The 15,241-nt window shown below is 35.1% G+C and overlaps 1 protein-coding gene across 2 annotated transcripts in view; it reads left to right on the top strand.

Annotated features, from left to right (window-relative positions):
* The window catches only part of LOC145683969 (uncharacterized), a 35,761-nt gene that overhangs the window by 14,419 nt on the left and 6,101 nt on the right, over positions 1-15,241 (top strand). For both annotated transcript variants that reach the window (XM_081755702.1, XM_081755701.1), the window contains exons 3-4: positions 4,817-4,949; positions 12,704-12,870. In XM_081755702.1, the coding sequence (XP_081611828.1) occupies positions 4,817-4,949; positions 12,704-12,870 (300 nt within the window). The remainder of the gene's footprint in view (positions 1-4,816; positions 4,950-12,703; positions 12,871-15,241) is intronic.

The raw sequence follows: 15,241 nt of genomic DNA, 5'->3' as shown, positions 1-15,241 counted from the left end.
ACAAAAAAGCCGGATAGGTCGAAGTTCTATAATTATTGACTTCCTACACCATTCATACGATTAAAAGTACACCTTTTATACCAAAACCTGCTTTTATTTATATTTTGAGTTCTTAGGCCGGCATGTTATAAATGTTTGTTGTGTTGTACGTTTCAAAAATTTATTACAGAAAAGGAAAGTCCAAGAATAAAATAATGATGTACATACATACAATTTTAAAAAAAACAAAACGTTTACGTTAAACGCAGTCCTTTTTTTTTTTTTTTTTTTTTTTTTTTTTGTAATAAATTTATTTTATTGTTCGTTGGTAAATGATTACACAAATGTGAAAAGGTAGACCTAAGAAAAATAGTTAAAAGCCTTTGATAAATGACCGTTTCTCCTTGCTAAAGTATGGTCTTTATAACCCCTTTCTGCAGGATTTTTTTTTTTTTTTTAGCGACAAAAAATAATCAATATTGGAAATCCTCATATGGGAACTTGAAAAATGAATTAAAACTTGAAATTTAGATTTTTCACTTAATTTCGGGGAGAAATAAGTGAAAATGAAATGAAATGAAATTTTGAGTTTTACGTCCCACGGTTATGCCGGTTAGGCTAAAGGAGACGGTGATAATGAGTATGAATGGTGGAATGGTGGAATGAAGAAAGTGGGAGGAAACGGGAGAACCCCAAGAAAACCCACGCACACGGTGTTTGTCCACCACAAAGTTCACTTGACGGGAGCAGGGTTTGAACCCGAGACCCCTAGCACCAGAGGTGAACGCTCTACCACTGAGCCACCGCGGCCCCGAGGAGAAATAAGTAAGTGCCATATATGACACACTTAGAACTCTCAAAGAACATGTCAGATGACACCAAAATCTCGTATTCATACACGTCAATATCTCACACAGCAAACAAAACAGTCATTTGATGCTTTTGATAAATCACAAAAAAGCTAAAGTGAAAAAATGATATGTGCCATATATGGCTCGGCATGCGGTAAGGGGTTAAGGAGTTAGAAGTCGAGAAGATCGTACAGAATATTCCTCATTTTATTACGAATATTCTCTTCCAACTAGGCTGGATAGTACGGATTTATCAATATAATTTTAAAATAATGTTTATATTTTCTCTACAATACACATTTTAAAATCCAATTGTTATTTAGTTTGCAGTAATTAGGTATAATGTGTATTTAAAAAGAGAGAAACACCTTACGAGGGTGATTCAAATGAAAACCTTAAAAGTGGTATAAAATGCCGAAAAGTTGTATCATGGAGTTGGTATTTGGCAGTAGTGTTCCTTGAGTTTCACAAAATGACTGACAGGTGGTAGAGTGACCTACAGCAGAGGAGACGGTAACAGCATTAGTACGAAGATGGCCACACCCCTCGCAACATGCACCACGTACGAGAAGCAATCTGTGATGAGTATCAAAGCTATTGAAATTCATCGCAGGATAGCAGCACAATAAGGTGATTCATGTTTGTCCCTGCAGCAAGTGTACGAGTGGTGTTTAGAAACGGCTTAACGTCAGTCGAGAATGCCCCACAACCAGGGCAGGCTCATCCGCAGTGACGGACAAAAACAGTGCTTTGGTGGAAGAGCTTATAAAGGATTGCCGACATATTACTCTAAAGGAAGTAGCAACCATGTTGAACATTACTGTTGGTTCAGCCCACAATATTGTCCATAACGTGCTGCAGTTCAATAAAGTGTTGCAAGATGTGTGCCACGTCACTTGACAGTTGAATTGAAAGATCATCGCGTCGATGCCTGTGAAGAACTTTTGCGTCGTTTCCAATGTCGAAGATTATTCATTTCTGGAAAAAATCGTTACAGGTGATGAGACCTGGGTTCACTACCACCAGACAGAAACAAAAAGATCAAGCAAGGGATGGCGCCATAGCTCATCACCGAAACCCCCAAAATTCCACACTCAACAATCAGCGGGAAAAGTATGCTCACTCTTCTGGGATGCAAATGGAGTCATTTTGGAACATTGCATGGAGAGGGAGGCAATATTAACCAGTATTTCTTATTCATATCTGCTCACAAACCAATTTCACCTGGCAATTCGGAGTAAACGACGAGAACTTCTGACTTCAGGTGTATTTTTCAGCAGACAACGCTCGACCCCATACTACCCATTTGACATTTGAGACTATCAAGGATTTGAAATTTGAATATCTCTCACACTTACCTTATTCACCAATCCTCGCCCCTAGTGACTTCTATGTGTTTGGATCGCTCAAAGAAGCGTTGGAAGGCAAACATTTCAGAAGTGATGAAAGGGTGAAAACCGCGGTGCACGAGTGGCTACAGTCACGACCAAAAGACTCTTTAAACGCGGTATCCATACACTTCCGAAGCGTTGAAATACTTGCGTTGAATGTCTGGAAGACTGCGTTGAGTAATGATAGGTGTGGTTTTCTTAATTATAATAATATAATATTTATAGCACTTTTAAGGTTTTCATTGAATCACTCTCGTACATTTATCATTGTAATAAATTATAACACATTGTTTGAAGGCTTCTCTCGCCTCGTCTTCGTTGTCTTTATATATATATATATATATATATATATATATATATATATATATATACCTGCACTGCTAAATATATGGCACGTTGATGGGTCTTTTCATTCTCGAATAAAATACCTTTCAAAATAAAAATTTGCTATATCCCGTTTCAACGTTGATCACCATAGCACAAAAATGGTAAGGTATAGTAAAAAGCTGTGTTTTGGAATAGATTCAGCGTCCTAAGAATAGGTTTTATTTCTTCCATTAGCCCTCTATTCAGAATGGAAGTGCTAAAAATGAGCCATTTCCGGTTGTAACACTGATCATAGTGGAAGAAATAATAACGACAAGCAGTTTTGTATATAGTGTATTACCAAATTCGATGCCCAAACTCCAGAAGGAGATTAATGTTACATCAAACGAAAGAAAAGAAGGTTTTAATAAACGTAGCTCGCAAAATGCCTACTTTCAGAGTTATAAGTTACTGAAAATGGAAAATATCACATTTTAATACAACCTTGGCTTAAAAATTATGAAACCCTATCGCAAGCATTGAAGGAATTACATGCGAATTAGTGTGTAATTCCTATCGAAATATCGGTTTCACAATCCTCCAGTACGGGCGGCGAATCCTCCAGTACTGTATGGAGGAAGTTGAGGTACGATGGTACAGTTTTTAAATACAAAATTAAATACTAATGACAAGATTGAAACAGACTACTTAAAAAAAAAAAAAAAAAAATCATTTCTCTGCTAGTAATCGAAAATGACGATAATGACCGCGAAGATTCATGAAGCCTGGCTCTGCACAAATTATAGAATTGCTTTCTCTCACGTGTAATGGATCGGAAGAATTCGGTAAGATTCGTGGAGCTGCCTGCCGAACGCACACTTGAGAACAAGTAAAATAGCAGAAATGCACCAACAACGTTGCCAAGTTAAAGGACATGACGAACGAGCAAAAAAAAAAAAAATCTTTTAAAGAACTATAAGACGAACACTAACAATTATTCGAATTAAACGATAAGAATAACAATAGCAAAATTATAAAATAACAACAACTAAATAATAAGAAAATGAGACTTAGCGGTAACCTGACAATACTGTATCCTCAGGAGTGGTTCTCCTCATTGCGCGAGAGACGACACTGACAATATTTTATGAGTGGTGGTTGACGAACGGGACACACTCTCGCGTTCTATTGGGTGGTAAAATTGGCAAATCTATGTTAAACTTCACTACTCCTTGCGATTACTATATCATTATCATTTCCACTCATGTAACAGCCAATATTTTTCAAGAGTTATGCAACCACACACATCATCATTCATCTTCAAAGAAAAGTTTTTAGTAATAAAGTAAAATCAAATTTTGATATTAAAATATTGTTTGGTAAGGTTTCTAAGGGGGTATTTACTAACTTTTGGTTCTAACGTCTGGTGAATTGAGATTCGGTTTGTCACTGCTCCAGTTATAAGCTTTTTTTTTTTTTTTTGTTTTGTTTTGTTTTGTTTTGTTTTCGTTTCACATTATTCCACTCACAGTGTACTGCGTGAAAACGATGCTTTACTATCCAGGTAGCTATTGGTATATTGTTAATTTAGTTAAATAGCATAAAATTATTTTTTTGCACAAAATGCCAAGTTGATTATTCCATAATGTTGCTGGAAGGTCTTAATGAATTTTATCTTTATTATCGGATATCCGACATCATTATAGAATAGCTACAATTTGATTATGAACTGTTAAATAAAGAAGTAGTAGTAGTATATTAGGAAACCAATCAAGACTTTCAAGATTATTCCATACTTACTCATGTAAAATTTTAGTTTCTATGCTTTGTGTCTGCAATGTCGAAGTTGTGAAGGGTGGGTCCTATTATTAATGTGGGCTTCGAACCGCGAATCGATACAACAGTTAGTGCTTCTTCGTGACTATATGATTAGCGTACGTGTCTTTGGCGCGGGATATCCGAGTCTGATTCCCGGTGGGAGCTCATGTGGTGCGGATCGCATGTTAAGCTGTAGGTCAACGTCGCATACAGCCGCAGCGCTGAAAGAGACCTTAGTCCAATCCCACCAACGAATACTACCTTGGAAATTACGCAGTAGTTAGCCAGTATACAGACTATCACGCAAATATCAACTTTCGCTCTATAGGCCATTTCTCACCACGTTATTTCCACTACATAAATCACAGGTTCACCTACCATCCCCGATTACACAATGGATGAATAAACATTGTATATTATTATTATTATTATTATTTAAAATTATTTATTTATTTATTTATTTTTTTTCAGGAAACAAGTCTGAAACATGTTCTAAAAAGAGAAAGACAGGCAAGCATTGTGTAGCTCTTTGGTGCCAGAATTTCCTTAATTGCAGATTGGACAAACACATTTCTTTTTTTACACTTCCAAAAGAAAGAGACAGGTAAGCATAAATCTCTAAAAATGACCAAAAAAAGGGGGAGAGAAACTATATTGACAAATAGAGTACATGCATTGAAATTATGTAGTTTATAATATTTTTTTTTTCACTTCCTTTTTACTTTTTTCATCATCGAGAGTTCATAGAATTAAATTCACACTAGAAAGCATAATTACAGAAATAATGATATTTGTGAAGTAACTTGTGAGTGTGGAAATGTTGAAAAAAATTCATAAAATTAAGGAACACATTTGAAATTCGAGTAAAGAATGCCTTTCAAAGTATTAAAAATATCAAAAGCTTAAAATTGATACCTTTGAAGTTACATGTGGCGGTTCCCGCTGATTTATTAGCTAACGCACAGAGTGGATGAAGTTCTTAAACTATAAGTCTACATTAAGAAAACATTGGTTACTTGCCAATAAATTCTCCCGTGGGGAAACTAAATATTCTCCAAACGTATCGGAACAATAAGCTAGTTCCGTCTTCACTGGTAAGGTAACAAGAATAAAAATCGATGAGAAAAATATGATATGGAAAAAGGAATACATACCACCAAATAAATGTAACGTAAAAGATGGCTATTTAAAACCACGAACAGAGCATAGCGAGCGAAAAAAAAGAGCTGAGTTGAAAGAAGCGTGATGTCTGCGTTACGTCACTATTGCCAGATCTAAATAACATCAAAGGTAGGTAACCAGATTTTATCAATGTTGCCAAAATCCAGCTTTAAAGCCGGTTTGTATTTATGAATAAAGAATGATTCTTTAATTTCCCGTTGGTTTTTCGTTTTTACTAAATCTATAGGTCTATATCTCTTATAGCCTCGGAGATACTGAAAAGAACGTTAAAATTGATCTAACTGAAAAATAATGTGCATTTGTACTTACCTTTCCTACTACTTAAAAGCCACAGTAGCGTATTCAGTAAAGCATTTACATGCTAACTGGTCGGACCGGATTTCATCCCCTGTGGTGGCAGGAAACTTTTCTCGTTCTACAGCCGCTTCATTGCAGCTCTCAGAGTCACCGAACCTCCTTAAATTGGTTACCTAGGGAAGTGAAGAATGTCGGAGAGGGTGCAGAGAATATTATCTCCTCTATGCAGTGGGCAGATGAGTTTTTAGGGTTTTAACCTCCCTCTTTGCAAAATATTATGTAAAAGTAAACCTTTACCATATTAAGATATGTATATAAACACCTAAAATTACATGAACTTGGGAACCTGAACCCCCTCCCCTCCGCTTCTGACGAACTTCTCTGTACTCCCTGAAGTTCGTCAAGAAAGTGTAGAGCCTTTAACTCAATACTCAGACCTTAGTCTCTCATGGCCTGTCCCGAAAGAAAAGAAAAAGGGGGAGCGACCGTTTTCTTTTCGTACTAGCTAAGTTTACTTTCTGATACTTTAGACTAACTTCGAACCCTTCGTCAGACGAAAAGAAATAACTAAACAAAAATTAGAAGGGATAAAATTGAGAAGTGCCTTATAATTTTACAAGTCCTCCGAAAATATATACACTTAGCCTAATAGTCAAGCACGTTCTTAATGTTAATTCAACATTGTTGCCACTTAACACATTTAGTTCTCTTATTTTCAGCACGGACAAACTCAGCACGCACGAAATCACTCTAATCTTTTATAAGCTGACCTAAGTTGAAGTATATATTTATTTTGAAACATACCATGATTCTTATGACAAAAGTCTTACACTTACCTGAAATTAAATTCAATCGTAAATAATTTCAGCGCCATCATCAGTGGTTCTTTATTCAAATTCTATGTTGCTCGAAGAACTGTTGGGTGGATTCATTAGTTCGTGCCGTTTGGAGCTAATGAATATATTTCTTGTTTGAGGGTTGAACTAACCAGACAATGATCACTGATGTATTCCGCGAATTATTCACCGTCTTTTCCCTGGAAGCCTTAAGGAAAAAATCACTAGCTTGGAGCCATAGAAATCATCAGTGAAATTTTGCAGCTGCTTATCGTTTTTGAAGAATGTTTCACGGAGTGCATTCGACAAGGATTGAAAAAGATGGTAATCTCGAGAAACCATATATGGAGAATACATGGATGAAGACGAACCTCCCATTAAAGGTACTGAATGGATTGTCATGTATATAGCGTTGTCCAAGTGGATGATAATGCAATGTCCTTTATTCGATCTTTTTTCTTCAAGTACTGCATGAACACGTTGGAGTTGATCATGGTATGCAGCAGCAGTGATGGTGCGATTACGAGGTAGGAGTTTAGTATGGATAATCCCTTCCATGTCTCACCAGACACACAAGGGCTGACTCACTCCTTTCTCTGCGGAAAGTTCATGTACAGACACCATTTCTCATCTCCGATAATAAGTTTTAAAAATAATAATAATAACAAAAAAGTGATTGGTAAGTAGAAAAGAATAACTTCAACTTTAAAGAAAAGAACACGCAATACAGTAAGCTACATCATCACTCGAGAAATGAACTTCAGCAACATGAGGATACAGTACAATATTTAAGGTGTTTCTGTATTGTTTTTTCCCGATGAGTGGTTCTTATTTTGTATACAAAGTATTTTCATTTCTTTTGTTTTCTATCTGCCGAGAACAAGCCTCCAAGGAAGAGACAAAAGTTTGAAAGTACAAAAATTACTCAGAAATGAAAATTTGAAGGAAGCGAGATGATTGGTGATATTCCTGAGCACACTCTTTTGGCATGCATTTTAATTTGTCACTTTCCGAGTTTTGCAGATTTTTTTAAATGTTCAATATTGAAATAAAAATTAAAATTTATTGAAAGAAAGAGAGAGAAAATTACAATATACGTAGTACCAATTACAATAGTACATTGGAAATTCCAAATGCATAGATCTGTATAATACAATTTAATTTTATTTATTTATTTATTTATTTATTTATTTATTTATTTATTTATTTATTTACTTATTTACTTTAAGAGAACTTTATTGAATTATTTGTATAAATTGTAACTTGTAATGGATTTCAGTTGTATAGAATGTTGAACATACATACATACATTCAACAGTAAGAAATATAAATCGTGAAAACCATAATTAAACAATAACAATAATGTGTATAGGAAACTAGTAAATACGTGTAAAGAACTACAAGAATATATGAAGGCTAAGACCACGAAGGAAAAAGTAAAAAAAATATAAGGAACAACAAATTCTAATAATACATAAATAATATAGAAAACCTAATTGTCACAAACCAAACTACTACTTCTTACAGAAAAAAAAATAGATAACATAATTTACAGTGGGAAAATCTCGCTGGCTCTTTACCTGGTGGTATGGATCCTAATATAGAGGCTACATTACCTCTTTGTACTGCCATGGTTATTCTTTGAATCAGGAAGCTGCTTGCTCTATCATCACCGGATAAATGAGTAATACGTTTACCTACTTCCTTTTTAAAGTTTAGGCCTTGTTTGCCCTACGATCCACTGGATTCAATGGCAATTGTTACAAATTGTTACTTCCACTGCTAACGCAAATTCAGAGAGCATAGTTGAATTATATAAAATAAAGGTATAATAATCGGAGAACATTATTCACAAAATACAAAAGGAAAGAAAAGAGCTAAGATTGTGGAAATTGGCTAAAACCAAATATTCTTTATTATGTGATAGGTGTTTCAGCATGTGCTTTGATAAACCTGGCACTGAACATCCGTATTTAACATATGTTACTTTCTCTCTCTCTCTCTCTCTCTCTCTCTCTCTAATTGCAACACTTCAGTTTGTGTTTTCGATATGCGCTTATTGCATAAACATTTGTGCGTGTAAGCGCCGTTGCACTGTAACGAATTGGTAAATTACCTTGTGTATCGATATTTAGAACACGTTGATTTATATCGATGTAGAGCAACCGAAAACATTATATGATTTCCGCATATTCTAAAACGAACGAAAAATCCTGAAGTTGAAAGGCAGGTATTAGAGTCGTTCTTTTTTAAACGTAAAAGTACGAAATTGAAACGGAATTCGAGGTAATTAGATAAACCGTGGCTTCCAGTTTTATAGTATCTGGAGAGAAAAAATAGATGAGAGTGTAGCTCTACGTTTTCATGTAGTCATTACATTTATTGGTAGAAGCAGTACTGATTACTGACAAGCTTTATCAGACTGTATTGTTTTATATATAACCTGTGATTTAAGAAATCGTAACTTCCTGCAGCTTGCGGCAGCTACTCTTGAAAAAGATCGTTTTGCAACTTACGAGGAACTTTCTGAAACCACAGAGATTCCACTTGGCTTCTGAGAAGAAGAAGACCTTCTGAACAATGCAACATGCTGAAAGAAAAATGTCACATTGAAAGTTAGGCATTCTTGAATCGAATTCTTACTATTAATGAAATACGTAAGAGACTTTGAGCCGGAATTGAAATCACAGTCCAAGAGTGGAGAGCTCCGCGTATGACCATCAAGGGATCATCATAACAGGCTGAATCCATGTGAAACAAGTGTCACAGCAGTGTATTATCGTAACTTCTTGCAAAAACTGCGCGGAAAAATGCACAGAACTCGAGGCTGGGCCATTCATTCTCAGCGATAACTCTTCCCTGCATTTTTGAAATGGCGTAAGTGGAATGCTATGCAAATATGGTTGGGATGTTACTTCATGCTGCCTACAGTCCGTACGAGTTCATCAGACTTCTGCCTATTTTCAAAGTTGAAACAACCTATGGGGGATTTGTTCTCCATTTCTAGAAATGCCTTCTGCTGCCGTTCCCCGAACCATTCGACAGCTGGATAAAAATGGTATCTTGGATGATGCTTTTTGGACATTAGGACTCGGTCATTGAGAAGCAGGGAGACTGAAGGCTTGTAAAGAGATACTTTAAAACGACTAAACATGTAAATAATAAAAAATTAGTTAGCATTGGGGAATGACCTCGTAGCTCCAATTTAATGACGTTTGAAGCTAGCTGACTGTTCAGTATTTTAAATAAAACTGACGATGTGAATAGCCAAAATTCCTTTTGCTCCGTGCGCAGCCAAGAACTCTGATTTAAATAATTAAACTTGTTTACCCTTCTGCTCACTTTCCTTGGTAAGAAATGATGATGGGGTGATACCGAATCACTCTTCACGATCAAATACACCACGAGATATGCACAGGTATTTTCTTATAATGCCCCAGCCGTACGCCTTAACTATGGGTACATGTGTGTAAACTGGATCTGCATAACAACCAGAACCCCGAGGTCTTTGAAGCAAAATCAAGAACTGAAGACTACATTCGTTTTTCAGAAGTCAGACTGATCCACCATCAGAGACCCGGCTGCTACCTTTAAAGGCATAAAGAACTCGGAAACGCTGGAATTTCCCACTCCCGCTCAAACCAAATGTAATATTGCAAACTGGGGCGCATTTGGAAGGAGCATCTTCAAGCATAAAGTTTTCAGTGACTGTGTTCTGAATTCTTTAACATAGGGATCAGAGACATGGACACTATCAAAATCAGACATTAGCTTTCTGCAGACTACAAGCCTTGCCGAAGGTTGTTGGAAAAAGTTTGAGATACTTTAATCCAGCAGTAGATTGATAACTGTTGAGTATCATAATGCAGATATATTATACAGCAGGCGTGTCATCATACAGGTGACGAAGCTGATGAAATGACTCAGAAAATGAACCGTTTTGTGGGAAGGATACACTCTTTTGCACGCACATATTTCGTACAACCGAATAGCGAAACAGTATCGTAAAAATATTTAATCATCTAATTGACCTGGTCACGGCTAAAGATATCGTGTCTAGACTAGTGTTGTAAAATTTCCGGAAATTTTAAACCTGTTGGTAAAAAACTGTTTTGTTTTTTTTCGGTTTCTTTTCGGAAAAATTACGAAAGTCTTTGTATTAGGTTAGTTTTACTAGTAATTGAACTTTTTTAGAACGCGTGAAAAATGTAAGTTGAGAAATTTCAATATTGTGAATATTTAAAAAAGGAGCACTCGAAAATAAAATTGGTGTAATTATTCTTGAAAATTAATAGTCTGCATTCATTTCCTTTATGTGCTTTTACTCGTTTACTCCTGGCTGTGCATTAATTACAGAACTTTTACAGTTGCATACACATCTACCATCACGAAGCCTTTTGTTGCAACAAATGGGGTACTTGAATGAAACTGAATTCTTAATGTGCTCTTTGATCTGGTGAAATTTTGTTAATTTTAACCAAATTACTTCTTAAAAGAAAGAGCGATAGGCAAATTTCACTAATACTCATGCACTTAGACATGTAATTACTATCATTTAATATTCAAATACAGACTTTAATGTAAACTCTATGTACAAAATTTTGAATGTAAACAAATGCCTGTTTTCTAGTACGACAAATTATCTATATATAAAAAATGAAATTGACTATATTTGTAACTTAACAACTCTTGAACCACCAGACTGATCTCGATAAAAATTTTCAACGTATATGAGGTTCGGGCCTGGGATAGACTTTACCATTTCAATTTGAAGGTGCAACTTGGAGGAAGGAAGTGTGGATATATATTGAAAATTACCAATCTTAGTGTCGAACTTATTGTTTTCAGGATTGCTGAGATGAACAGTGATATTTCCGACGCAGTTTAAATCCAAATTGAATGCCGAAACTTTAGGGAGGGGGAAGGGGGCGATATATAAAAAATCGAAAGTGACTGATATTAGTGTCGAATCTCCTAGTGTTCATGTCTCATATCCATACAATCCCACACTCCAGTCTTTTCTTCAGTTCTGTACCGATGCTTTCGGTTCCTGTTTTCCTTGGAATGTTTTCTTTCTCTGAGCTATTCTGGATTTTACATTTTGTTTGAACCTGTTACCGCTCATTATTTTACTCCATAAGTAACATAATTCCTCCATTTCTTCCACCAGCTGATCTATTTTGATTTTCATTTTTCTTCTTTGTTTTTCTAGTGCGTCTTATAACTTTTGTTTTGCTCTTGTTGATCTTCATGTTGAATTTGCTACTAAGTAACTGTTGCATACCGTTTAGATCTATCTCTAATTTTTTCTCACTGTACGCCAACATTGTGATATCGTCCACAAATCTAAGTGTGTTTATTTTCTGCCCATGAACAGTTATTCCTATGCTATGAATATGCTTAATTTCTTGTATTGCTTCTCCAATGTAGAGTTTAAACAACATTGGTGACAATGAGCATCCTCGTCTAACCGCTCACTGAATTGCTGCTTCTTCTCTTTTTCCTTCTGTCTCAATTGTTGCCTTCTGTTCTTTGCGCAGGTTATATATTATTCTTCGCTCTTTATAGTTTATTTCAGCTTTGTTCAGAATTTTGAACATTTTGTTCCATTCTTCATCATCAGAGGCTTTTTCTAGGTCCACAAATGCTACGTAAGTTACTCCTTCCATTCGAATTCTTTCTTCCTAACAATCTTCTTAATGCAAGTATTGCTTCCCTCGTTCCTGTACTACTTCTGAATCCAAACTAGTCATCTGCTATCATTTCTTCTATCGTGGATTCCAGTCTTCGATAGATTATCTGTGTCAGGATTTTTAAAGCATGCGTAAATAAGCTTATCGTTCTGTGATTCTCGCATTTCTCAGCACTTGCTGTTTTTGGTATTGCCACTATCTTGTTAGTCTGCACTATCTTCGTAAGTGTTGTTAATTAATTTATACGATCTGTTGTGAACTTCTTGTCCTGCATTTGAGATGATAACATTCGATAATACTTTATAAGATTTATGTAGTGACTAAACATTCATCTCCGTGTTCTCTTTTAGATGTATCCAGTGGCTTAAATTTGCTCTGAGAGATGATTTAATGTATCTGGTAGATGCTCAAAAGAGAAGTTCTTGGGTGTTGTGTAGTGATCATTTTACTGAAGATCAATTTAGAACAAGATATCCCAGAATTCTCTTAACACCAACAGCAACTCCTTCTATTACAGGTAACATTTTTTTTTTTTTTTTTTTTTAATAGAAATTTCGAGTTTTAAAAATTTAATTAATTAGTAAGAGAGAGATGCATATACTTCAGCACATAGTGTCGAATCCATAGTTTACGGAGTCGCTTAGATAAACAGTGCCATTTAAATCCAAATTCAGACCCGCAACTTGGGGGAGGGGGAGATATGTATATAAAAATATTGAAAATGACCGACACCAGTGTCGAATCCATAGTTTTCGAGGTCGCTGAGATGAACATTGATACTTTCAATGCCATTTAAATCCACTTCAGCCCTTTATGTTCAAAATGAAACGTATTCTTTCCGTGCGAAGATTGGGTATTTGCTAGTGTACCGGTAAGTCATTTTGAATTTTGGGGGAAGGTAGATTGATTTACGGAAATAATAAAAATGTCACCAGAACCTGATCTTCCTGCTTTTAAACTCGTTTTCTGAATTAATAAATCTGAAAGTCTTTAAGTATAAGTTACTTTGTGCAGTTAATTTGGTTAGCCGTATAATGTGTCTAAGGGTGTCCAAGCACGTTATTCTTTCTTTCCTTGATTTCTTGTAATGTGCTGGACCACCCCACAGAAAAGTCGTGGCTGATCTTTTTCGATATAAATCACTGCTAACTTTAGTAACATGTTTCTAAATATGAAAGTTAGCATCACGCGTTGGTCGAATTCTTAATATGACGCCAAAAATGACTCCGAGTAGGGCTCTTAATATTTGTTGATTTCAATGTCATCAGCTGATTAAAAGTAGTAATATCATTGTATTTTAGGAGTATAGAATAGAATAGAATATTTTATTGTCATTGAGCTTTACAAGCAATAGACAACGTCCGAATGAAATATACATAGCTATAGATACAGATATATATATAAAATAATCATTACATACAGACAATCAGTTATTGGTTAATATTATTATGAACAACCAGCATAACGTCTAGAAATACTGATGAGAAGTATATTTCATCCCTGATTTAAACATCTTTACAATAATAGTGACAACTTAATATTCACATAATAAAGTTAGTTAATGGTAATCGTTGACTATTAGTCGGTGTCAATAATGTAGAGTTGTCAGGTAGGGCAGCTGGAGAACCTGGAAAAGTCAGGGAATTTAGTTGTTAATAGTACAAAAAGTCAATAAGTTATTATTTTTATCTTCTCTGCTTGTCACCATACGAAGCGTTGTGAGTTTGTACTTTTCTTTTACGATTAAACTCTCTAGCATGAAGGACTCGAACTTAAGGTGACCAACTGAACTTGGTTGTACCAGTCTTACTTTTTATGAACTTAGTAACAATATTAATGCTAACCTCCAATTCTCTGAGTACTCCCAATCTCTAGTTGATAATATGAATGTAGAAAGGGGAGGACAGGTTATATCAAAGTTTAAAAAACTTTTTTTTTTTCTCTCTCAGAATTCTTGTTTGTTTGATACTTACCATCTTAAATTTTAGAACTTTGTGCTAGAATTAAAGAAAATAATTACATTTTAGAAACAGTTAAGAGGAGCATGAAATTAGATTTTTAGCAAGTTACTGAAAAGTATTCAACTCATGAATACTTACGTTTTGATAAGAGTAATCGGTTTGCAAAACCAGCTTATTACATTTTTTTTTATTACGGGTCATTTTCCCATACATTTAAACGAAACTGCTTTAGAGGGAGGGGGGGGGATGTGGACGCGATATTTAAAACTGAGGTATGAACAGTTTAGTCTATGAAGGGTCATTTTCATCTGAGAACTGGAATAACTAGTCTTAAGAATTGCAATGAGCTGGGTTTGTAAACGGACTACTCATGTAAATTGAGCTGTAAACGTTATTATAAGCTATTTTATTAAATTTCTTTTCCTTTTAATGTCTTTCTCTTTTTATCAGATTTATATTTTATTTGAGTGATTGATTTTGTTGTATTAATATTCAGTTTGACTTAGGATATTATTTAATTATATTTTCATATTAAACTTTGGAAATATCGAAGAAAACTGTTTTGAATATTGAGTGGGTGAGTTCCACACTGTATCCTAAAGTAAGTGTTTGAAGGAAGTCCCTAATAATTCATATAAAGTTTTTTTATTTATTTATTTATTTATTTATTTAAGAAGACATTTGAACTAAGTATCATGTGTCAGCAAGCTGTGATAAGTCATTCCAAAAGTGCCAAACATAGAAAGATGACAGATAACAAAAGCAAACAAATAGTTATACCACAGGTCGTAGTAGTGCCAAAATCATCTTCTTATAAGTGAATCAAGGGATTGTGAGAGGAAAAAACTCACATTGAGTGTCAAGGGTATTAAAATCTAGCAGCATGTCTAACTATGTTATCAAAGAGGAGATAACAAGCGTTGAAAT

Source organism: Thermobia domestica, chromosome 4 (assembly GCF_964235325.1).
Source record: "Thermobia domestica chromosome 4, izTheDome1.hap1.1, whole genome shotgun sequence".
NCBI lineage: Eukaryota > Metazoa > Arthropoda > Insecta > Zygentoma > Lepismatidae > Thermobia > Thermobia domestica.
Note: the sequence above shows the minus strand (reverse complement) of the source record. Positions and strands in the feature narration are given on the sequence as shown.